This window comes from Tigriopus californicus, chromosome 5 (assembly GCF_007210705.1).
Source record: "Tigriopus californicus strain San Diego chromosome 5, Tcal_SD_v2.1, whole genome shotgun sequence".
Classification (NCBI taxonomy): Eukaryota; Metazoa; Arthropoda; class Copepoda; order Harpacticoida; family Harpacticidae; genus Tigriopus; species Tigriopus californicus.
In genome coordinates this window covers 4,614,741-4,640,044 of record NC_081444.1, presented here as the reverse complement: position 1 = coordinate 4,640,044, position 25,304 = coordinate 4,614,741, and the positions used below count along the sequence as shown (strand labels likewise).

Below are 25,304 nucleotides of genomic sequence, written 5' to 3'. Positions count from 1 at the left end.
AAAATTCCCGAACAAGAAGCAGCTATAGAGCTTATGTGTCCGTCCTAGTTTCTGCTGTCAAAGGAATTTGGGCCACGAATGGATCAAAAGCCTATAATCAGAGAAGCATGATTTGGTCGATTGATCGAACATCATTTCGCAAGTGGAAAAAGGCATGCAATCGTACCATGACAACCCCATTACGTCGAAAATTTGTTTTGCCGAAGAAAGTCAATTATGTATATTCGTTAAATTCATGGGATGAAAATGATTATTGATCTTTAGACGCTTTTCCTCCGGAGCTCATATGTGGCAGTTAGTTGGAGCCAATACCTCACCACGGTCTCTGAACGAAATCACTTTCTAACCACAAAGGCTTCTTGCCTGAGGTCTATGAAGAAGCCGAGAAGAAAAAAAACACGAAGGCTCACAACCTCAACGATTAGCCTTGTCCTTGCCATGTTTACTAATTACACTCATATCAACTCTGGAGTTCAGGGCTGACACTCCTTTCGGGCGGCATGTTCCATCAGTTATATGGTGGAGGGAATGTGGTGAGAATGGAACGAATAAACCTTTAATCTCTCCCATCGGTCTCATGTCACGATCATTCAAAAACATTTTACGTTACCTGCTGACTTTCCTCCCTCTCTCCTTCCAAACGGCAATAGCTATTCCATACCTGGCTAAGTTTTTTTGCCATTAAATGTAATGAAATGAATTCTTTTGGAATTTTAAGGAATGTCACATTGCAAATTTTATAGCAAGTTATTTTCTTTCCGTGAATTGCGCCTACTTGTGCTTGATTAAGAAGTCACCTTTTGAATTGTTAGTTCTCGATTGGAATGTTCGCCTCAATCTTCGATTGATGAAACTGAAGCATTTTTGCCATTCTGGTCTCATGTTCTCTAGTTATTTTTGGTAGCCCAGTCACTGAAAAGAAAACTGTTTCATCGAGATGGGGAATTCGCTTTTCGTGACAGAAAGCTCCTGTAGGATTATTCTTATTTTCACTTTGGGATTGGAGGTACAATTGGGAACAAGGAGAAAGTCTCGTTCCACTTGCAAATCCAGTCGCCCGGTCAGAACAAAAGCAAGAATGTAGATGGTACCATGGAACAGGAACAAGAAGAAAGTGGGGGAACCTGGAAATTCCTTTTGGTTCCACACTTGAACAAACCAAGCACGGATAGTGGTCCAAGACAGTAGGTTCTCTTGGGAACGGCAGTGTGCTAAAATTCTAAAATTACTGGCCCAAAATGGAGCAAGACGCGGTGGAGGACTTGGTTAAAACCATGGGATTGGGAGAAATCCCAATCATTAACCATGTCAACAAGGCTCTCCACCATCAATTGATTCAAAACCAGTTGGATATTGCTCAACTAGAAGCTCAATTGGACCAAGAGAGTGATGACGTTGAACAATTATTCAATCATGTGGAGGCCGTGGAATCAGAGTGTGTCACAAAGAAGTATTTCATACAAGCTCGGAAAGATGAATTGGAAGGTGAACGGGATATTTTGAAGATCAGTGTCAATTATAAAGAGAGGAATGCCAAAGAAAACGTTCAGTGCTCCGAGGCCTTGGAAGATACTCTCCTGGATGTGGAAACTCTCGATAAGAAGTGGGAGAGTGCTCAGGTTACCTTGGACCTGATGAACCAAGAGCATTCTCAAGACCAGGAGCGGATCCAAAAGTGGAACAAGGACACAGAAAACATCGAAAAAGATATATATGAAGTACTCAAATTTCATTTTCAAGACGAAAACCACATCAAGGAATCTAACCTCAAAGTTAGCAAGCTCCAAATGCAACTAAATGAACAAAAATCGACCCTGGACGAAAGCTCCACCGTGAACAAAATGACCAATTCCGCTTTACTTAAAGCTGCTCAAGAATTCCGGAAGATCCATTCCGAACGACAAGAAGTTATGTGTAAATGGTCCGAAGCCATTGAATTGGCCAAGTCAAGAGATTCACAAATCCAAGGCCTCTTTGAAGAGATCAATAAAGTCAAGGACAAAGGCCGCCGGAGAAGCCTTGATTTGAAACAACAACTAATGTTCTTGACCAACGAAAAGAAGAACATTGCCGAGCTTGATCTTCGTATCAAAGACCTTGAAAGGCAAATCAATCGTCACGACGAAAATATGAAGGCCAAAGAAAAGGCGTTGGACGATCTGGAAAACGAAATCACTTTAGAGGATCGTGTAACTATGAAAGCTGGAGCCGAGATCGCCAGTAGAAGAAAAAGAATCAAGGAACTAAAGCATCAGAGAAACACGTTAAAAAAGCGTAAGGAGGCCTTAGAGATTGAGTTGGGGGATGTGAAGCAAAGACAATTGAAAGTCACCAATTCCATGCTCTCTGCCGAAGACAAAGCCAAGGAAATGGACAAGATCCTGACCGACGAGGAGAAAAGAAGAGACATTGCCCAATGGGATTTGGATTTGCTTCGGCAGAAGAAAGTCCGAGCTGAGCAGGAGCTCAAAGAAGCCACCAAGGAAGAAATGGCCATCGGCCTCCGACACAAAGCCTTGAAAATGGAAAGAGTTAATCTAACAACCAAGACCAAGAGCGTAAAGGGCCAATTGACAAAGAAAGAGGATCTAGCCTCGGCAGCAGCCTTTAAAGTAGCCACTTTGGAACGTGAATTGGACCAACTGCAAGGAAAAATGTCGATTGAAGTCCGCTCAGAGCTCAAAAAAGAGCTGGAAGTCTTCAAGGAAGAATTGGAAGCTCGCAAAGGTGACAAGAGGAATATGGATCATTTACTCCATAAAATCGAGGCTGATGTTCGCAAGATTTCCCGTGAGATCGAAAACTTAACCCAAGATGTCAGTGGGCTGGTTTCGAGGATCGAGGATGTTTCTCTTCAAAGCGAGAACAGTAAGAAACGACACTCTCATTGGCATGAAAAATTGGAGAGCTTAATCCTGGAGGAAAAGTTACTACTCGTCTCCGAGAGAAAAGCCAAAGAAGATTTAAACAATCTGAACCAGATGCTACTAGACTTGAACAAAGAAATGATTGCCAAGGATGATGAATACAGACGAAGGAAAAGCGATCTTGAGGGCCAGAAGGAATCTCTCCAAGCCCAACACAAACATATGAAGGAAGACATGAGATTGGTCAAACAAGAAATCCGCAAGACCCAAGAGCAAAGTGATCTCATCAAAATTCGATATGACCACCTAGTCAAGAGCCTTGGAGATTCTAAAACCTTTGATGACAAGAAGGCACCTTCGCATGCTTTCCACCTGGTTCAATTAGCTCAAGAAAAGGCTGAGCTCAAGGATCAGGCTAATGTTTTAGACGTTCACTTGCAGAAAGAGGAGCGAGAGCTCCTGGATCTTCAGAAAACGATGGCCTTACTTCGAAACTCCAATGACAAATACCGAGCTTCCAATTTCCGACGAGACAACCAAGATTCTGACGATGTTCGGGATCTTCAACAGAAAATAAAGGGCTTGAACGGCACCATGGAGAAGTCCAAGAACGAACTTGAGGCTTTGGATGCCGAGATCAAATTGAAAGAATTCCAGATCATCAAGCTAGACTCCGAGCTCGAGATGGCTCAAAGTATTTCCGATGAGCGATCAGCCGATTTGAAGGCTCTGAAGATTGATATCAAGGACCAGGAATTGAAACTCGAAAGAGCGAAAAGACAACAGGACAAGTTGTCCAACGCTCTAAAGGCCGAGGTGACCAATGCTCACCAATATGAGCATGATATGGATCTAAGGACCGAGAAGGAGAAACAACGCGGGACTCTAATCAAATTGAGAGAGCTCTCCATTGGAGATCCAAACTTTTCTGTCAATTGCCAGTCCCAAATTGAGAAACTTGGCCTCCCACTGCCAACATTGAGCCGTTTGGAAATGCAATCGAGCAGTGGATTTCAAAGGCGGAGCTTCAGTGCTTCCAGAGAGAATCTTTCTTCAACTAGGAGCTCCGCTACCAAGACTTCATTTTATCGACGAAGCGCTGCTGCTAAGCGAACAACTTCGATGACCAGGTCATCATCTACGAATAGCCTGCTAGTTATGGAACTAAACCACGTGGCACCGGCTATGGACGTTCAACCGATTCGAACACAACTGCCAGTTATCAATTGAATACAAACGTTTGTATGCTTAAATTTACCAAGCTTGTGGAGGTGATATGCTAAATATAAACTATCTCACACTTTATCAAAAAAGAAAGCAAACACAAAATGTTAGTCATTGAAAATTTGCTCCTGAGGCTAGGAACAGAAAGGTGCCTGAGGTGTTGTTGTGAATTAAGCTAAATTTTATTGACAATTGTTCTGTCGATGTTTCAAACTAAAAGGCAGACTTATGTCAAGAACTTTTTTTATGTTACAAATCAATTATGTTGTTTTTAAATGAGACTAATCAAATTACGATAAGTCCATTTTCAAGCGCATTTTACTGCAATATCTTTTTAGAAATAGATTCTACTTTTAGGGGACTTTCTTACAACTACTGGGAATGGAATTCTCAGCATTTCAAGACGAAAAACCTTATCAATTTTACTTTACTTTCGTTTCATATTATATCTAATCTACCGAACAAAACTGTGCCAGAATACCCTACGCCCCCAAAGGACATACTATCTGTTTCCTCCTTAGTTTAGTTTGCCTTGTTGAGGACCTTTTTCATTTAATTCCGTAGAGCATCTAGACGTTTTTGGCAATTTTATGGTTTGCCTTGGTTTTGATTTTCACAGGCTTTAATAATCATTACAAGGAGATTAATCCCCGGTACTATTCAAATGAATGATTATGATTCGTCAAATTGTTAACTCATAAACTTTATACAACTTTTGATCCACCAATAATTGGAATACGAAATTCAACTGCCTGTTTTCTGTTTAGGAAAATCGGCAAAAAAGCGAGCTGTTGTTGCGCTAAAACCTGCAGTCACAGGTTTGATAAAACCAAAAACACCAAATTTCTTTGGTGCACAAAAGATCCCTCAGGAATCCCACTAGGCTCCAGAAGAGAATCAATTTTAAACTATATCATCCGTTCCAATTAAAAGAAGTGTCCTAATGTCCAGCATTGCAAGACATCTCAATTTCTTGAAAATGAAATGAAGAAACTCTGACATGCAGTTCGAGTGCCTAGCATTTTGTAACAAAAAACTGCGGCAAACTAGCTAAAATTAACACATTTCGCATATTTACAACTTTTTTGTTCGCATTTTCCACATTTTCTCAACATTTTTCCCGGCTTAAAAAAATTACGGCCCAAAAAGGCAGCTTATTTTTATGTCTAGTAATAAAATTCCATGTATTTAGTTGTACTTCAATGTACTATGAATATATTATTAGGTGTTCACCCTAAACTTGAAAATGCATAAGAACTTTGCTTGCAATACATTATTGGGCAAACAGAAATTCCGTCATTTTCTTTCTTTCGATAGGATTTTAAGTATCTTGATGTTAAAGCAGCAATCATGTGCAAGCTCAAGCATTGAGTGCCACTCATTAGCACTTACATAGATGCTTCAATATTCTGATTTGGAAACGCCTGAAGAAAAAAATGATTGGCATGTCCAGTTAGAGCATGAAAAAGACTATCGGCTACATGGGACATGCATTGAGTACTAACTAGGTTATCGTAATTAATGGAATCATTTTCAAACCGGGACATGAACGAACTTCCCTCAGATATTTGTGAGCAGCAAAACGGAAGGCTTGATTACTTATCAACGCAACCTAGATTATTTCCTCCCTTTTTCTTTAATTCAAATTCCAAATTGCTTGGGCACCGAAATATGATACTCATCTCACAACATTGTCGTCTTCGCTTTTTTGCTCCCTCTCTCGTTCACTTCGAATGAGCTTTTTCCAACTAAGTGAATAAATGTAAAATGAAGCGCACTTGGAAGGTAATTGAGTTTCGTACTCATCACCAAATTGGTCTTTGGAAATTGAAGAAAAATAAGTTCCAAATCGCTCTCTCTCCAGAGGGCTCTTCACCACCCACCATGACTAAGACAAGATTGGCTTAAGGTGTAGTGGTTATTGGAAAACCTTTGCAAATCCAGTGCTCATGAGCAGCCAATTATGCATCGTCAGAGGTTAATTTTCTAATTCGATCCCCTTTCTCCAGTTCATATATGGGCACATGCTTCATTTCTTTAGAGAATCTTCGGCAGAAAGTCAACAAATAATTCATCCTTTCTGTTCTAACTTCATCATTGAATTGAATAGCCCAGAGGCAACGGAAATAATTCCCGGAGGGGTTCCTCCGTACTCACGACAAAATATGGCACAATTTTTTGTCAATCCCAAGATTAACTTGTGCCCCATTAAAGGAGACGAGGTGTGATTCCTTGGTCTACTTCAAACATCGGCGAAATGCACAGCAGGAACGTAAAAGAAGAGGCTTTGCCTGTCTCTTAACGAGATTGTCTGGGCAGACGGGTTCCAAAAAATGATGGGTGGGGAGTGATTCAGCACAATTTCGAGTCTGGATGGAGCTTTTCTGTTTTGAGGAGCGATGGATGTTCAGTACAAGCGTGGCACTCCAAGAACGATCTCAGTGTGACTGGCTTCCTTAGCTGCTAATGAATGGGCGAAATGAGAAGACTTCCAGATTGATAATAAACTTTTATTGTTACTTTTTCATTCATCCAGTGGTTGGCATATATGCATTTAAGTGTGAGAGCTTTCGTGATGGCCAGTAAGTGATCATCGTCTTGCTTAGCTTCCGATCTTGTCCGAGAGCTTGAGATAGATTTGTGGATTACGCGAAACAAGTGATTGAATGAGAATGAGTTTTCGAGGAATAGCAGTCTCTTGGACAACGATAAATTTGCAACTTGTAACTGGAATTTGCGCGTGTGTGAAGTCTATGTTTCTTTAAAGATAGTTTTTGTTCATTTTAAATCCTATTTACAGACTTGCAACGTGGTTTTAACATGTTCGTTTGGCTTGGCACAAATTGGCGGAAAGTTCAAATTCTTGCCCGCCCTCACTTTCTTCTTGGTGGTAGTTGTTGATGGTGTTGCTCTTATCTTTGTTGATGTTGATGGGGTGATGATGGGGGTGATGTTCACTTTATACATGATTTGTATCACAGTGAGTCTAAATACAACTTTCTAATGGAAACACAATCGTGACAGGATAAATAAATGCCCAATGATTTGCAATAAATACTATCGTTGGTGAAGTAGCTTGGGGGAATTCAGAAATTCAGAGAAAAATGTGAAATTGGGGAGGAAGGGAAAAAATACCCGTAATTAAAGTGTGCATGGCTTAGAGTTCCAATAACTGTTCTCTGACAACATTGAGTCAAGAATTTAACTATGAATTATAACAATGAGTTACGTTTGTGAAAGGGGCAGAAGACGAAGGAAAGTCAGGGTTATACAACAAACCTCAGCTACGGTGTAAGTAAGCTCTTGCTTCTAGGAAGGCTATATTTATGTCGAAGGCTATACTTTTTATCCCTTTAGATCCCACAAAAAGCGGCTGCAGGCCATGAATGATTCGTATCCAAATAACCCCTGATTGTTTAAACAATCCCGAATCTTGTCGAAAATCCTCTCACTTTCAAGATTCCCAAAATCTCGTCACCCTCTAGTTTTAAGAGCTCCTCCCGAATTAAACCAGTTTCTCAATTTTGAACGGAACCTGAGCAAGTAAGAAGAGTTGTGAATTCCGGGAAACAAATGCCAATATGTTTGATCGAAGAATTCCAATCTACCAGAATTCGGTGAAACTCAACACTACGTGGCCTGTCTTCTTTTTTATTTTCCATTGTGTGTGTATCTGGGGAAGTGTCTCAAAAAGAGAAAGAGGACGAGTACCCAACCCAATTGCTACAACTACTTATAGGGAAGATTTTCATTTGAGCAAAGATTTAGTGGTAATCTTTTTTCTATCAGGACGTGGATCAAGATCCAGGGAACCTTTGCAAAAAGTATTCCCAGGATTACCGTGGCGAGAAAGATAGATAGATGGAGAAGGAAAGGCACACACTTCATCCACCCTCTAAAAAGGCGTTTACAGGTCCTCCGTTCCACGGAATGAAATGAGGGATGAGCCATAGATTTGTCGCTACAAATGCAACCTAGATCCCTGAACAAAGCCTGCAAACCACAAGGGTAAGTAGCGAACCAACGAGTCTGGATAGTTGCAATAACCCTGTGACTTTGTAAGTGAAATTGGAAAAATAAAAAAAAAGGAATGGGAAAGGAACAGAATCTGGCAACGGAAAGGAAAATTATGCAGTAGTGGGCTCCGAGTTCTTCTCTTGCAGAGGAAGCAGGGGCGTTGGTTATAGATGAAGAGGTTTTCACATTTGTCTTGAATTTCCGAGTCCCGAGGACCAGAGTGGATCCCTGAAATCAGAATGGAAATAGGATGAAACACATGTGGGGTGAATGCGAAACTGAATGACATGCTCCTAGAGCTTCATTTTTGTGCTCTCAGGTGAGAAAGATGCCAGTTGACATCCCGTCTTGTCAGCTCTTGACAAAATAGAAAAATTAATGCGGTTTTGTCTTGAGATTGCAACGGAAAAACCTGACAGGTTTCGGGTAACATGATTACCTCCCCACCAACCGAAATGTGCACTTAGTACGTAGCCAGATACACTCTGTAAGGTAGAAGTGGAAAGATACTTTGTATACAAATGTTCGTTCACAAAAGTCAGTAATGGCATTCTTCATGGTTGTATCCTCATTGCATTGCTTCATTTAACGCCTAGAGAGGGATCTTGCAATTGCAATTTTTCCAAGTTGATTGCCAGAAATGGAGTACAGTAAAAAAGGGAAATGCCGACTTTTCGTAGTCGTATGTATGGGGTTGTCTCCTTTTTTTCCTCCGTATATCTCCCCCTCCGCAAATGAGGCAATGGTTCGATTCGCAGAACTACGGCACAAAGCACTCTCAGTAAATGCGGATCGGAGGCTCCATTAAGATGATGGAGACATTGCTGAAATATTTATTGGAAGGCAAGCACTCTTGATTTAAGCTCGAGCTAAGAGACCGAAATCGAGCATATGAAGGAGCTTCAGATTGGGATAAACCATGGGCAGGAACCAAGAACCCAAACCATTCCAAGTGGTTATATGAACAAACTCTATGATAATGAGTGTTGAGAGCCAATCTGGATTCCAAATTGCCTTTTGTAATTACTCATTCTCAATCAAAAAGTAATTCTACTTGACTCTCGATAAACTTTTCCCCCTTTCGACTTAATGCTTCAAAGCCAAGGAAATCGAGGAAGGGTCATAAAATGTCGCCAAACTTAAGTGAGTAACTTATGAGAGTTTGGAACAAAGTTTTCTTTTTCAAAAACCACATTTGTCATCCAGGTAATCCCGGACGATAAAGCAGCGGTAAGGGAAAAATCTGGTTGTTTTTATTCTTACCTCGGGTGTTTTACCTAACCCAGGGTGGCTGGGTCATGGCCTGGTATTGACTTGCCGGTGGCGGTGGGACGCTATTGTCACGAAGGTCCTCATGACCGTGATGATGAGGATGGTGTTGTCCCATATGATGATGGCTGTGGTGCAAAGGGTGGTGAGCATCCGGGATATTCGTTCCATTGGCGTTGTAACCCACATTGATTCCCTGAGGACCATGCTCGGGCCCAGCTGGACCCATATACTCTAAGCCCTCCATTGCATTTGACATGTCATGTTTAATATAATCTTCGACGTTAACATCAGCAAAGCTATTGCTTCCCATTTGAGGCCATGGGAAATTGCCTTGTTGATTGGGATGATGGGCATGTTCCATATGGGTCCCACCTGGACTGACTGGATTTCCATCCTCTTGCTTGATGGTAGTGGCCAAAGCCCGCTCCAAAATGGAACTACTCGACCCGGTGCTATTGGATCGAGGGGACGTCTGAGATGGGGGAGGATTCAGGAGGCCCTGAGCTGACCGTGGATTCATGCTACAGGGAGGGAAGAAGGTGTGACCACCCTTGGGATGGGGCGAGAGCAAAGGAGGTTGGTCCCCGGGCCCACTTGGTGTGGTCGGGCCATGATGAGACTCGGGCGAAGGGAAGTTCGCGTTGTTCGGTATTCTGGACCCGGCTCCACTTGATCGTGGTGAGGGCGACATGTCGCCTTGAACGTTGGCATTGCCGCCCGTCATTGGGGACATAACCTGGAAGGAGGAGATCAATTGTTTACACCGAGTTCTTTAAGAAGGATATGTGTTTCATTTCAAGGACGAGACCTGGGAATTGGTGTATGAGTTGCCTTCCTGGCTCAAGCTATGTTGGTTTGCACTCGACACCAAGGGGCTTGAAGGCATCTTGATGTCCGACCCACCATGATAAGCATGAAACTCATTTGGATTTCCTGGGTAGGCCCCTCGGAATGGAAAACCATTGGACCTATGCGGGAGATGAATTGGAGAAATTGCCCGAGGTCCAGAGAACTCTTCAGGACCACTGTTGCCAGACAAAGGATCACAATATGGATCACGCGGCATGGCACCTGAAATCAAAATAAGACAGTCGTCAGGGGGTGACAAAAGTATGCCCAGGACGCGATAGAAAGACCCACCTGGATAGTAGCCCTGCCCACCACATTGCGGGTATTCGGAGCCCCACTCTTGCGGTCCTGGGTATCCATATTGACCTTCCATGACCCCATTCCTGAGGTTGGGAGATATTCTTCCCACCCCTCCATGAGGGTGCCCGGATCCCCCTTGGAATTCTAGGTTACCTCGACCTCTCAAGTCAGGTGGAAATGGGAATTGATGAAAATTCGGTGCGTCTGGGTATATGTCCGTCATCCCCGGGGGACCTCTAATTGGGCTCACCCCTGGACGAGGTCCAACCCCATTTCGATTGATATTGGTCAGCGACGACTTTTTGCTTCGGCCTCGTCGTTTGAATTCCGGCCCTCGGTTGGCCGAGTCCATGGAAGGTGTTCGCCTTCGGGATGACTTACCTCCCGAAGTCTTTGCATCTGGATTGAGCATCCACCAACTGGATTTGCCAGTGCCTTCATTTTGTACTCTGACGAAGCGACTGTGAAGTGAGAGATTGTGCCGGATGGAGTTCTGAAACATGGAAAATTGAAAACTGTGTCAGGCCTTTTGTTTGATCATCCCCCTTGATTATGCTACTGATTGACATCGATTTGCAAAATAAGGGTTGTCCCCAAAAAGAAGACAAAAATACCCTCATCTTATGCAACCTCCCATCTCAAGCCTAACATTTGTCTTCTTCTTCTCGAGCTAAAAATTCGGGCCCAGATCTTCTCTTCGTCGACATGGGGTCACCAACACTAACTCGCAACCCTCGGGTCTTCGAGTTTGTGGTGCCTAATTGGAAAATCAAGTTAGCGGGTGTGTCATCGTCATCATGAAAGAGATCCCTCAAGGTTTGCTTTAGGAATTTGGACAAGAACTTGAAAAAAGCCTAACTCAGACTAAGTTTTGCTCGAATCGTACAAATGTTATTGTGATTTTACCCCAAATGTATGTATTTTAAAAGGTATTTATACACCTTTGACTGAAAAATTTAACGCCCCAAGAGTTGTAAGCTTTCAATGATTTTCCACAGTGACGAATGCGTGAAATGATGAAAAAGCAAAAGAAAGAAAGAGGAGGGGAAAAAGCCAGCTCTCAATCAAAGCTGGAGTCCCCGAATTTCAAATCTGTGAGCGGAATTATTAATTCCCCAAAAGAGGAAGTGAAAAGAACGTGCCTTGCAACCATATTTATTCCCGTGGCAACCAGGGATGGTCATGTACTCTGTTCAGTGTACAACTCTGTTGGCCAGGTTGGTTACAATCTAGATGTACCCCCTAGATTTGATTTATTCTGGAATCAGTTATGTACAAAAAGAAAAGCCCTTTTGCCAACCAGATGTATGAAAGTGAGGTAACCAAGGGAAAGCTAGCGAGTCTGCTCAATAATTCAAGGGGAAAATTGACCGATTAAGAGGCCAAGATCCCCTGGAATATTTAACAAGCCCGTTCCATCTTGCATGAGAAGCAGCAACTTCATCCCTGTCCAAGGAAGGAATGACTCCATTTCCTATCGCAATAATCGTCCCAATGGATTGTTTCCAAATACGCCTCCCCGCCTCTTATTTTGGGATAATTAGCAGATTCATGCTTCCCCCTTTAAGGTCATTCATTCCTGCGTAAAAAAAAGTTTCTCCCGAGTTATGATAATGCCTCATCAGCATGCTCCAGCAATGTTGGTTCCTGTATTGGAAGTGTCCCAAGTTCAATTTCAGATGGTCCAGGTCGAGAGCAAAAATTGATCCGATTCTCGTCAAGAGACAATTTCGAGAGAAAAAGAGAGAGAAAGGGAGAGAGGCCAAAAAACTCGCGTGTTCATGTAACAGTTACACCAATGTACAATAGAGCGAATAGCCGAGCCAACCTTTAGCTTCAAGAGGGCAGGGAAAAGTTTTCCTTGGTTTTCGTTTCTTGTTTCAGGCTCTCTTGGACTTTTTTCTGTCTTCCCTCTCACGACATTTAGTGACCATTCTTGGTCATTGGCACCCAGACTAATACTCTGTTGGAGGACTGAGATACAGAGGTCTCTTTCCCCCTGATGACTAACAGAGCCAACTGGTCCTAAGAAGACCCTTGGAATTGAAATTCGATGTGATGTGTGGCAATGAATTGCCTTCTCTCTACAAATTATGACAAACTTGAATTAATTGAGAGGATTGATCACCCTCATTTCTAGGCTTAAATGGCTCCACTTTTATTATTACGAGGAAGGAGGAGGAGGAGGTGAAGCCAAAAGAGCCAGCAAGAAGCCAGCAAACGAACCAGCACTACTCATACTCGTATACTGTAAGCAAGGGCAGAATTAGCGGAAGGAGGAGGATCGCTAGTAAAAGGGGAACGAGTGAGAAACAGAGACGTTTCAAGGGGTTGAGGGTGAAAATTTGAATCTGTTTTAAAAGTCACGCTCGTGTGATTCGGATAAATCCCGTCCAGAAAAGTGAAAATCTTTTGTTCCTACATATCCATGGCCAGGGCGAGGAGAGAAATTGACGGCCAGTTCTTACCTTCGAAACTAAACGAGGAAGTGATTCGACATGAGGGTGGCTTTTGTCCTTTTCCCAACTCGGTCTTTGCTCGCCAGGAAGAGACTCTGAGTATGAGTACTTGTGTCTTTAAACACCCCTCTATTAAGAGGGTGGCAAAATGTGCATTACATTGGTAATGTGCCCAATAGCGGTCTCTTGTCGCTTCATGGAAGCGCTACTACCCCCACTACGACCTCAAGTACTTTGTACTAAGTTGGGTTCAATACGAATTGCTCTGTTCAGAAGTGATTCAAGTTGGTCAATGGACAAGACAAGGGTGGCTGACTAAATGGTACTTGGCCCAACGTGGTCGCTCAATGAAGTGGTGGGAGCCGAAATCTGGCATCAAACAGATTGGTGTCCATCGACTTAATGGTAACTATTGCCCATAGGGGTCAGACTTAAAAGATCGCCTTTAACGATCTTGGTAGAAAAGGTTGGCGACTTGTTCGTTTGCTGCATCTATGACATGCTTAAGCAGGATATTTTTGTCTCTGATTAGTCCCAATGAATCAATAGAGGGATGGATGGATGAATTAGAGTTTCATTTGATATATCATGCTGGATCATTATGTCATTACTAGACAGGGGGTGGTTTTGCCACTCAAGGTCAACTTGAGGCTTCGAGCAATGGAGCATTGCAACCCTGTCCTGTTCTGTGCAACGTTATGGTGTACGTACTACCCCTCATATGGACAATGAATTGCTCCCTCTTCTTCCTCACATGAGGAAACACTTAATCCTGGTCATCAAGGCCTACTCTACCTATACATGAACATTAACGAAGCAAGTGGAGTGAACGCATATTGGAAACCGCATTAGGTTGTTTATACTTAAAGGTTGGTTTTGCCAATTCTCGGTTTGAAACACGTTAAGCCCGGAAAAGGAGCGGGCAACACGTGGGTGATTTAAATACCCGGCGCTAACCGTGGACGGAGAACTCTGCCGGAGAACCGTCAAATGTTCGTCGAAAGAGAACTGAGCGAGGATAATGATGTCAGGAAATAATGTTAAAGATCACAACAAATTGTGGTTCTGATTCGCCATGTTTTGATTCATTGTCTTTGTCTCGAATATCCTTTTTGGGGGAGGACATGGAGCACTAGATCTGTACAGTTTGTAGTGGTCTTACGCTGTTTAGGGTGGTGACTTATGACTTCTTGAGTTTTGAGGGTGGTTGGGGGGTGGTTGGTTGAATCCCGTTTCTGAGGGCCAGGGTTCAAGACAATTATGAAGTGACTTTGTTCACGGGACAGGAAGACCGATTTGTAATGGCATGAGGATTGTCAGGACTTAACACGTCTTTGTATGGGATAGATTTATTGGATTGCGAGAATGTTTCCCCGGAAACGCATTGGTCATTCTTGAGATTTTCCTCTGTCTTCAAGTGGGTAATGGGGACTGACTGGAGTTAAATTCCCCTGATTTATTGGGCTTTCATTCCACATTTCGAATGTCAAAATCTGCCTCCCTCCCGCTTTCAGAGGAATCTCCAGGGAAGGAAGGATAATTCCATTTATTTACGACGATATGGTCGATAATAGAGACTAGTTTATGGCTTTTACAGGGTGTAAAGAAATTAAGGGCCTCCATGGCTGTTTTTCATACCATTGCTCCCTCCTCAAAGATTTTTTTTGACATTAAACCACAAGCATTCATTAAGAGGAACTGTTAAGTACCTAGTGACATATTACAAATGGTCTAACGATATCCTGGAGGCGATGGGTAACCCTCTGATAAAGTGCCGTCAAAACAATGTCTGAAAATTCAAGTGAGTGCAGTCTAAAGGTCAGAACCAAGGCTAAGGGCATCCTGAAGGCCGGTAAAGACAAAGTAACGTTGGTGAGCCTATCAGTGTTCATCCTCAAACCATTGGAAAGTGGAGACCCTCATGGAAATGCCATAAATCCTTTTTGAACAGACAGGGCCGACGACCGAAATCTGGATTTTCAAGACTCAATCTTTAGGTGGCCAAACATCAGAAGGTTACCAAGCTGTACCGTACATCCGCCTTGGCACTGCAATCCATTTCCAGTGGAGAGAGTACGATAGACGTACTGTGACTGCTCTGTTCGTATTTCACCCCCGTTCTTCCAGGGCAATTGCGTAATTTCAATGCCAAAGTTTAAAGATCAATGGTGTGAGTGAGCTTCATGCATGAAAATTGAAACAGCTGGAACTGAGAGCTTAAGTTTGTCATTTATGGGAGCAACAAGGATCTTACTTTAATACGATCACATCTTAACTGTATATGTGGAATTCATGGATTCAATTAGTTATGCCTTTCTGAGGGGAAGCAAGTTGTTCAAAATTGAGCTTGATTGGCTGTCTGGTTCTCAAGGATTGGAAGAGTGGAATGAGTCGAAAAAAAACGAACTTTGAAGCAATCACACAAATTGATTAGATTTTAGTTTCATTCGTGGAACTTTTTCTCCACTTCCTCGCTCCCTCTCCCCAATTTCTGACTGGGATAATGTAGGTACTCTAAGAAATCTGGACTCGGGCAAAGCCCCCAAAAATGTGGGGAGGAAAGTTTTGGTGCCCTGATCCTCCATACGTCAGGCAGAAAGTGGGCCGGACTCGAAAGGCAGAAAGATGTCTATAACTTTGTCAGAAGACTTCTTCAACATGCTTTGATAGTGGTTTGTTTCCTTGCACAGAAATTGAATTGTCTTTCAAGACACTGGAAAGACCCAAAAAGAGAAAAGGTCTGAATTCCCCTAATCCAGTTACATGGGTTCAAAATTTCGAATAACATACAGAGCTCGAATACATGTGATTGGAGTACCCGACAATATGTTGCCATCATCAAACCACACAACTCGTCAATCGTCAGTAACTACTGTTATGGTTCTTGAAACCTCGTTTTGAATGGTGCATTTCCAAGAATGTTATTGTGGCAAAGACTTCAGTCATGGAACAGGATGGATCTAATTGTATTGGTTCGAACCGAAGGAAAAGGTGCAACGACCAAGATTGATAGGGTGCTTATTTGAGTTTTAATTACAGTGCCATTAACAAGATACTCACTTCTAACCAACATGCAATTGCTGCATCAGATTCTCCCCCTTCAAGTCAGCCTTCATTTTCTGGAACACCACGTGGGCAGATTGGTTCCAAAACTAATCACAGCCTCGTAGGATACAAACTCATATAAAATATGAAATAAACATTGCAGGGTACAATAAGTCGAGGAGGGGTTCGATGATTGCCCAAGACTGGATCTTACTACCGTTTTAATGCATATAGGTGGTGGTTGGAGTGCGGTAGCCAGCCCATAAAGATTTACTCAAGGCCTGTATGTAGTCACTTTGTGGATCAATTAGATCATTATCAAAAGCAAACAAGCCAGCTGAGGGGGAGCGAGTTCCAAAAATGATCCACTTAATCACCCCATCAAGCCCTGGATCAATCCAATCAGGTATCAAGACTCGATCATTAGCAACCCACACATTGGTAGCAGCAAGTTCTTCTCCAAGTTCAAAAATGCACCTCCAACAATCACGGCTCTCGTTGGAAATTTGGAAATGATGGGTTCCCAAAATAGATGCAAGCTCCGCCAACAACGACGTCAGGATAAACGTCCTGTCCTACCAAACCTACCCTGTACTGTTGAGCCAAAATCCACCTTTTCGTACTCGAGAAGGGGAAAATAGGTCATGCTCTTTCTTTCCTTGCTGCTTCCAAAGGGTTATCTGGTGCTTGTGAGACTGAGTCCTAGGTTGAATAGGTGGATCCTGGAGGTAGGAGGGGGTGGATTGGGTGGGTGAATAGGAGTCCTATTTCAATGTCAAATTGAAAGAGAGAGTGATTGCTTGAGCGAGCGAACGAACGAACGAACGAACGAAGTCGGGGACGTGGACGTGGACGTGGACGAGAAAGGAAAGGTGGGGTTGGAGTTATTCCTGGATTAGAGGGGGAAGTGGAGATTTGACCATTCGACATGGATGTTCAAAGCCTGAGAAAAAGAGCTAGAGAATCGAGATTACCATATCAAAACCATCTGCGAGCAATCCATTGACTACTGACATTCCCATCTCTGGGAGGAAACCTGGATTTCAATCTGAATTGAAGAGTACTTATTGAGTACTCTAAAATACAACTGTGATAAGTGACTCACGAGAATTGCTTCTAAAAGAGAATTTCAATTTGTATTTGATTCCACCCATCAATGTGTTTTTGCCCTTGATTCCTATCAGCTACAGAAGTTTGGTTTCTCCAAAGCTATATATGGCTTGATATCCATTCGGTCCTGGATCCTGCCAATTACACTTTTTGATTCTTTTCCCCTTGATTTGGTTAACTTATGGCACGCATTTCCTTTTTAGTGAGAAAAGGGGGTTTCCTTGGCTCTTCCGAATCCCTTTGAGACATGGAGATGAAGGCCAATTTTTGAAGCTCGTTTTCATAAATTCTCTCCGATAAATCATGGTCGCAGATTTCGTCTCCCTTTTCGTTGAATTAAAGATTCAGCTGACAAGGCGCCTAATGAGACTCATATATTTTTTCTTAACCAAAAAGAGGGTGGGCAACATTTGGCTAAAAGTCGTGGCCCACGTCTTTGAACGAGAATGACGAAAGTCTGAATAAGTCTTGGGTAAAGTAGGGTTTGCTGAGGAATTGGTCTTGACGATACCTTTGGGTGAATGTCATTTTGAATGTCATTTAAAATGTCAGAAAATCTTGATTCTCTTCATTTGGATTGATAGAAGAACTCGCTACGAAGCACAATTAGTCACTCTCTGACAGCCTAATGAAAGCACTTCAAATCTAATGACGATCTAATCATTGCTTGTGTGTATGTGTGCCTGCCTTCGACAGAAAAATTATCTGGACGATCTTTCAATAAAGATATTGTACCCAGAAGAGAGTGGCCTATACATATTAGCTCCTGTTGGAAATGTTGGGTAAACCTTGGGTTGAAATCGGTACAAAAAAAGAGAAAGATGATCTTTTCCATCTCCAGATCGAGGACTCCTGTCAAAAAGATTATGAACTCTTTCCCTTTCTTCTCAGGAAATGACTCCAAATTGCAATTATTATCTCCTGCAAATTCATTAAGGATCCTCATCCGTGTCCAAGTGAGGTACTCTTCAAGATTTTGTGCCAGCTAATGGTCTCCTCTAATCCTTTTGAACCTCGGTAACTAGGCCAACATGAAGTTTTTGCCCCTTGAGGGATTTGAATTGCCCGCCCTTTTTTTAAACCAAAGTTGGACTCAAAATACCAACGTAACCAAAATATAGCTTCACTTATATACCAAAGCCTTCCGTAATGAAAAACACAAATGCAGATCGAAAACGCTGACTGGATCATTTCATTAATGTGAAGCTGATCAAAACTTTGAGTATCAACCTTACAAGTTTCCCGCTCTAATGCAAAAAAGAACAGTTTGGTTCTTAGTTTTTACGCATATGAACCCTTCTAGGTTAGGGATTTCTCAAGACAATGTACCTGAATGACGAGTCAGAAGTAAGGTGAACTGCGTGACCACAGCTCCCAGTTCGGAGGGAACGTGCCTCACTAGTTTGCCGTGCTCAAGGGTCATGAATATTTAAAGTCGAGAAGTCAAAAGCAATTTTGGCACTAATTATACGCTTGTTAAATCATGTGTCATTTTAATTGGTCTCAAAACGGGTGTCGCAGATCGTGGCCAAGAGATAAGGATGGCCCTGACTCATGCGAAAGGCCAAGCAAGCTAACTGGTGCGAAAATCTATTTCCTCTATTTGCAAGTCATTTCTCGGAGACTTAACCAATCCATGACTGCTAAGTTTCGCCTTGGCCGTACAGCAGCTGCTAAGTTTCTCAGCTTTCACAATCCTTTTTGGGAGAGCGATTCATCAAACCCGTCTGATTCCATGGGTGCCCTCTAATTTTTATCACATTAGTCACAGCACCAACAAAAAAAGGTCGAGTCTTTTAATTTGGCAACTATCAATTGGCCTCAGATGTAAGTACCAATCAAGTCCCAATACATAAAGGCTCGACCACTCCCCCCAATGACTCGTGAAATAGGTAAGAAGCGGACTCATAAAAGCTTGATTTTTGATTTGGAACAAATGCTAGACGTTCGTCTCAATTTTTATTGCCAGGAAAAAATCCTCCAAAAGGGGGCAAGTGAGTAGTTAGTAACAAGTTTCGTCTCTCTTTCGTTTTCTGGGCGCTGGGCAACATGCAAATATTTGGTAAGTATCAAGTTGAGAAGAGAAATTTTGTCAAATGTCTCAGAGCCGTGGGCTTTTTATCCCTCGTGGTACTGTGCTGTACTTCATTGTACTGTCGAGTTCGTTCCAGTATAGAAAATTCGGAGCAAGGACCGAGTCAAAGTGCCTTTTGAAAGCTGTAAATTGGTATGTCAAGCCGGATTGTGGAACTGCAGTGTCGTCAAAACTTGATGACATGGTTCTCCTCCTCTTTCTAATACTTTTATTAAACAGTAGACCTATTATTATATTTGGTGATAGCAACCCGGGGAGATTATTTGTTATATTTAACTGTGGGGTACAATAGGGTGGTTGCTTAGCTCTGTTGTTCTTTTTGTACCTAGAATAATTCTGTGTGACCAAGAAGAACGAACCACCAACTTTATGAGGTGCATGCAAACTCTACGTATATATCTTGTACTTAGAATGCATTCAATTGACAGGCATGCCAATGGGTGCCTGAATGATGGATTTACGGCCAATTTACGGTCAAGCTCTGACACATTAATGTAAATCTTAATTGCTCATAGTCATGATATTTGTGGCAATCCATCTCACGCGTTGTCACCCTGGATTCGTCGTAAATTGGACCAATTATAAACAATTACACAGAGCTAGAAATTCACGCACATCCAGCATATACCCTTCATATTTGAATGCAACGAGTTTAGACCTGTCTTGATATAGCCGATATTTTTCGGACATTTGTCATCTATTCACTCGACAAGCCCACGGACAAGGTGAGTCGTAAGCATGGATCTGCTGTGGGTGAGCCATTGAAATTGACATATCACTCGTGGCAATCTCCCAACAGGGGTATTAATACCAAAGTATCTGCCAGAGTTACACGTCAATTTCCTCCCTCGAATGTGGAACATGAACCGCATTCGCTTGGAACTGACAAGAGAAGTCTCGCATTTACAATAGGACCCACAGAAGATCTTTACAAATAGTACATATGTGGCGGTAATTGAAAACAACTCCAAGGAGCTGGCCTTGGACAAGTGAATAGTATTCAGCAAATTCTTGGCTCATCACTTCTCAAGTCCACTTGTATTAAAAACCAATTGGGACGAGGAAGTCAGAATTGCAGTTCTGCATTTTCAGTACCGTTTCGCAATGTTCCTGGCAATCTTTTTTTCCAAAGAGACCTTCTCGTTCCTTGACAGTCGGGGACAATGATCTACTCGCACAAAAAGTCCATAATGGATTGCTCATTTCTTTGGACCAAGAGGTGGAGTTGAGAAAAACGTGACAGCAAAAATGAATGCATGCAAATGTAGGTGGAACAAAGTTGGAGGGAAGTTTCTTTGCCATTATTAGCAAGGATCCAAAATCCATAACTGTCAACAAAGTTGGTTGATACACTTTAAGCGGACAGAACGGAAAGCAAAAGAGTCAAAAAATGCTCCAAATAGCTCGAAGAAGCGGTTGGCTCTGTTTTTCGGATATCTTCGGTGTCGTGGATCTTATATTTATTGCACTTCTTTCTTAAAGGGCCCACCTTGATTGGCCGTTTTCGTGTAAGAAGGCAGGGCTGTTCAAAGCCATCATTCATTACTCCTAATAACGCTCCTACAACTAATACTACTATACTAACGCTGTTTGGAGGAGCAGTGTACCTGCACACGTAATGTTAAAGCAAATGATAATAAGCGCCTTCGGAGATTGTAAATAAATCAACTTTCAGTCGTCAAGGTGCGTGCGCTTTCTCAAATGTCATTATTTTACTCGAGAAATTGTGACCGTCTAGTATATTGGCAGGCACTCAATTCCTGCGACCGAAGCTCTGGCTCCATTTATGACAGGCCAAAGATTATAAAATACGAATGGATTAACAATTCCGATATCAGTTCGAGTGATTGCTCTTAGCCATGATGACTAGAATGCATCGGTATTAGAAAAGGTTGGAAACCCAAAATACGATTAGAACCATGCTATTCATTATGAAATGAACTACGGGTCTTCCTTCTTTGGTCGTTTTCACGATTTTATTTTGAAATTGTTCCCCAAGCCAGGGAATATTGTTGACTTTTGAGTATGTTAGAGGACATGGCATTAATCCTTATCTCTGCCATGATTTGGTATGATTTCCTCCCATGTGCCATGGAAGAATAGAAACCTCTCAGAGGAATTAAGGTCCATTTCCAGGGAAGATGTCGACAGCGAGTAAAAGGAAGGAAGGGTGCACCCAGATTCCAGAAATTTTTGCAAATCATCCAACCTCTTGCTCTCGCTTGACTTACGACTCTCTTTTCCAATTTGCTCTCGTTCAGAATGAATCGGGGAGTCTTCTTACGGAAGTATATTACCAATATTAAAATGTAAAGAGCCCCTTTTTCTCTTGGAACGCGACCGCCGTCACATCAAGCCCATTAAAGATTCACCCCAAAGGAACTTTGATGCATTTACCATCAGTCTTGACAGCTCTCCCGCCAAATTGTGAGAGTGGATTGACTGACACAAAAAAAGATCATCAAGTCGAGGTGGTGGTTCCGATCCAGCCATGTGCCCATTCAAATGTACAGTAGCAATGTACAATATACACAAGTAATAGAGGCATCACTACACACTTACAGGAGTCCACACAAAGAGCATGGATGAGATGTGCTTCTCCCCATAATTATTTCCTCTTGTCTGACTCTTCCTCATTGAAAGCGTTGTCTGGGAATCGAAATGGAAGCCCAAGAAACCCACAGGGTTACGGAAATGAATGGTTTCAGTCAGCATTCTGAGGCTGATCGGGAAGGATGGTTCGAAAGATGTTTCTGGCGTAAAAGCCAGTGCTTGGGTTTGGGGGAGGATCTGGGCTGATGCAGTGATATTATAAAATGGCTAAAATGAGGGCTCGTGAGTGAATTATGATGGGACTACAGAGTTCTGTTAAGGGTTGCCAAGTGCATGCACTAGAGCGAAGGAAGGGGGAAACCCGGAATCGGGTGTGAATTTTTTCGCAAGTCATGGCCAGGAAAAATCATCTGATCGACAAGCCCTGACAAGCTTCGACATCTCTTTTATATTCCAATGGGTATACGAAGGGATCCAAAAGAGAGAGAGAAAAAAGGTCCCAGCATAACATCATTCACTTTATTGGCTTCTACAAAGAGAATCAATTCCTCAGCAAGTACCGAGGATAACTATTCAGGCAAGACTAATGTGATAGCCTTTAAACCTCGTTAATGGACTTCACCTCGACCACTACACTTTCCATACTACCCATCGCACTTGGTCACCCTGGTCTGTAAATACGAAAATGCCCAACTCGTTCCAAGAAATGTTTTAAAAAATTCAATGTTTTTCCCAGAAGCCTTGATCCTGTTCCGTGACTGTTTTATGACCCGGTCGGAGATGGTCTTATTTATCCATTTTGCTAGTTCCACGAAAGGCTTGTATCGTGCCACCTCCAATTGAGCCTCAGAGCTGAGCAAGCGCAATGTCACGGAATCAACATGCCTCCCACTGCTAATTTCATTCACTAAGTGCTTATCATTTTATAGCCATTCACAAAAAGGTACAGAACGAGAGAGAGAGGGAGAATCCTTGGGACTTAATCTACGGGGCGTTTCCATTTAAAGCAGGATTGGTGGCTTAGGATACTGACGGTCCGACATGAGATCTCATCACCCTGTAGACCACCAATGACACCCACTTAGTTGCGTGATGAGAGAACCTCAGATTCAGCCGCAAAAAAGCCGTGGCACGACAATTGTTTTGTTATTCTATGGTAAACGCGAGAAGATTGTCCCAATTCAATGGCCTTTAGTGCCATTCATCATGAATTGAAAATGGATCCATTTTGGCACGATTCCAATACCTCCCTCCTAACTCGACTTGGTCCCTTTCTCTGTCTCATACAACCCCGCTATTTTAGATCACGTGGTACTTTCTACTGTCTAGTGCACATAGAAAGATGTAATGCTCATGTGCTAATGGCCATCCTATTAATTTGAGGACCACAAGCCGTCAGTACCAAGTGGATAGAATTGAGATAATGACACACCATCCCTAAGCAAAGTGGGACGTAAGAGTGGAGAATCATTCCTGGTAAGTGGATGATATCTCTGTATCACTGCTTGTCCAAAGAGAGTGCCCCAAGTAGGTATATAAACTCCACGACATCGTACTTTAGAGTAAAATAAATGAAATGCCCAATATAAGTCTTGATATTGTGTTAACAAGATCAATTTCCCTCGAGCGTGAAGGGGCCTCCTAATTTTGGTGGTGGAAATGGGAGTAGGTTGCCAAATTCCCTGAGATCATGTTAGGGAGAAAAGCCACTTCATGCCATGAAAAGGTTGCGATAATGTGGTACTCAAGATATTAGGGAGGGCTGTTAGGTATTGGTGGCTTCGTCTTCTCCATTTTCTAGTGCCATGTCTTGGTACAAAGGCGATGTCAAGTGCCCAGTATTAAGCTGGCTCTCCTCTCAAGATCTGTCTGAAGTTCTCTGGAGGGCGGATTTATTCGCTCTTTTGTTCTGAGCAATTTGCTTTACAAGCTTCAATTTACAACCGGGTACTTCTGGTAAATAATAAGATAACTTGAAACCCAAATTCTGGTCGAAAGCTCTTGTGAATAGGGGGCAAAAACAGGCTACTTGAGACTTGAACCAAATTACGGAGTCGCATAGAATAATGCTGTGAGGTCACACCCACGATATTTTTTAGAGGTGTCATTATTCCACGCTGCTTACCTGAAATGACAATGGGATATCGAATGAAAGGTCAAGAACTAACCTTTTTCATAGGCCAACGCACTTGATCTATTCCTAAATTCTTTGGAGGACACTTTTTCCCTTGGTTGGTATTATTTGTGCAAAAAATGCTAATACAAAAACTCCTCTTGAGGTTCTAGATAAATAAAAAATCGAGTTTCAAAAAACACTTTCATTTTGCGTTGAGAGAAGTTGAGACACATTTGATTGATTGATCTAGTTTTGAATTACATTTCCCTTCCAATTCCTCGCATTGACTCCTGAGGCGACTTTTTGTCTCGGCTTTATCACGTTGACCAGGCAACATCACCAGGTTCTCGTCATTTATTGATTCTTTCCCAGCCTGACAGTAGCAACTTTTGAAGGGATTATGTTTTGCTCTCCTGCTCAAAAATCAAGGCTAGAAAGTAAAGCACAGGGACAAAAAAGGCTAATCCCCGAAAGACTTGCCGATGACCCCTATAGTCCTTCCTTCTAGAAGAAGGGGGGATAAAGTTCAAGTCTGCTTCTCCCTTCTTTTCATCATCAGTATTGACCCATGTTCAGTACATTGAAGCAACGAGGATCGAGGAAGACTTACGACTGATTGGAGAAGCCTTGCCATAATAATGAACGAGTCTTTCTACATCAATCTCTAGAGTCCATTGGCATTGTTTTTTAATCCTCTGAAAAAAAGGAGGTGTTGTTTCATTTGGAAAAAAAACTGTCTTATAGTTTCAAGGTGGGTTAAGTTGGGACCGGGATCAAGATGAATCCAGGCCCTGTTCCAACATTTGGCAGCCCTGAGAAGTAGCCTTGCGGGGGTTCAAATGGAAACTTGGACAAGGTTGTCGGAAGAAAGACCCAAGTCTATCTCAGTCTTGCTCTTCATTCGTGTTTTCCGATATGATTGGATTTTTTATGATTGCGTGACAGTCCGCGGACTTGTGGAAAAGTCCGGATGATCACCTTCATGGGCTGGCTCCCCTCCTTTCCACAAGTCAGTCAATCACCTCAGAAATGACCCTGGAAATCTTCCAAGTTCCTGTGTCAAAGACTTTTTATGGTCCAAAAATGGCCGATCAGATGGTTTAGAAACAACTGCCATAAAGTGGCTTCTATTATTAACCTTTCAGAGCCACGTGAGGGAGTTGGTTTTGTTTTAGCGTGAACTTTTTGTACTCGTAATCAAAATAGGTTACAATTGTTAAAGAATCGACTTTTCTCTGTATGAACCAACAATCATTCTAAAAGGCGATAGCAAAATATAAATCTAGCCAATAAAAAGGGGAAAAGAGAGAACTTAATCGTGTTTATTGAGGTTCGAGGATCACAAATGATACCTTTATAACTTTCACTCCTGTGGTTGACCAGTTGGCCATAACGAT

The 25,304-nt window shown here is 42.4% G+C and overlaps 2 protein-coding genes across 2 annotated transcripts; one reads left to right on the top strand and one right to left on the bottom strand.

The window, feature by feature from the left end:
• The first annotated feature begins 1,040 nt into the window (after positions 1–1,040).
• Positions 1,041–4,216, top strand: LOC131880517 (coiled-coil domain-containing protein 39-like). The gene has a single exon (XM_059227173.1). The coding sequence runs from the start codon at positions 1,239–1,241 to the stop codon at positions 4,095–4,097; it is 2,859 nt and encodes a 952-aa protein (XP_059083156.1). The 5' UTR covers positions 1,041–1,238; the 3' UTR covers positions 4,098–4,216.
• A 2,371-nt stretch (positions 4,217–6,587) lies between these two features.
• On the bottom strand, positions 6,588–24,031 carry LOC131881114 (uncharacterized). The gene is made up of 5 exons (XM_059227884.1): positions 23,981–24,031; positions 10,521–11,022; positions 10,189–10,451; positions 9,372–10,116; positions 6,588–8,336 (listed from the first exon to the last, which is right to left on the bottom strand). Exons 2-4 carry the CDS (start codon positions 10,939–10,941, stop codon positions 9,382–9,384), a joined length of 1,419 nt encoding a protein of 472 aa, XP_059083867.1. The 5' UTR covers positions 10,942–11,022; positions 23,981–24,031; the 3' UTR covers positions 6,588–8,336; positions 9,372–9,381.
• Between the last annotated feature and the right edge of the window lie 1,273 nt (positions 24,032–25,304).

What these genes read in the sequence shown, in the direction of transcription:
- LOC131880517 (XM_059227173.1), top strand. Translation starts at nt 1,239, where the DNA reads ATGGAGCAAGACGCGGTGGAGGACTTGGTTAAAACCATGGGATTGGGA.
- LOC131881114 (XM_059227884.1), bottom strand. Translation starts at nt 10,941, where the DNA reads ATGCTCAATCCAGATGCAAAGACTTCGGGAGGTAAGTCATCCCGAAGG. An exon ending in TGGGCAGGGCTACTATCCAG is followed by an intron (nt 10,452 to 10,520) that starts GTGGGTCTTTCT and finishes TTTTGATTTCAG; the next exon opens with GTGCCATGCCGCGTGATCCA. An exon ending in ACTCATACACCAATTCCCAG is followed by an intron (nt 10,117 to 10,188) that starts GTCTCGTCCTTG and finishes TCCTCCTTCCAG; the next exon opens with GTTATGTCCCCAATGACGGG.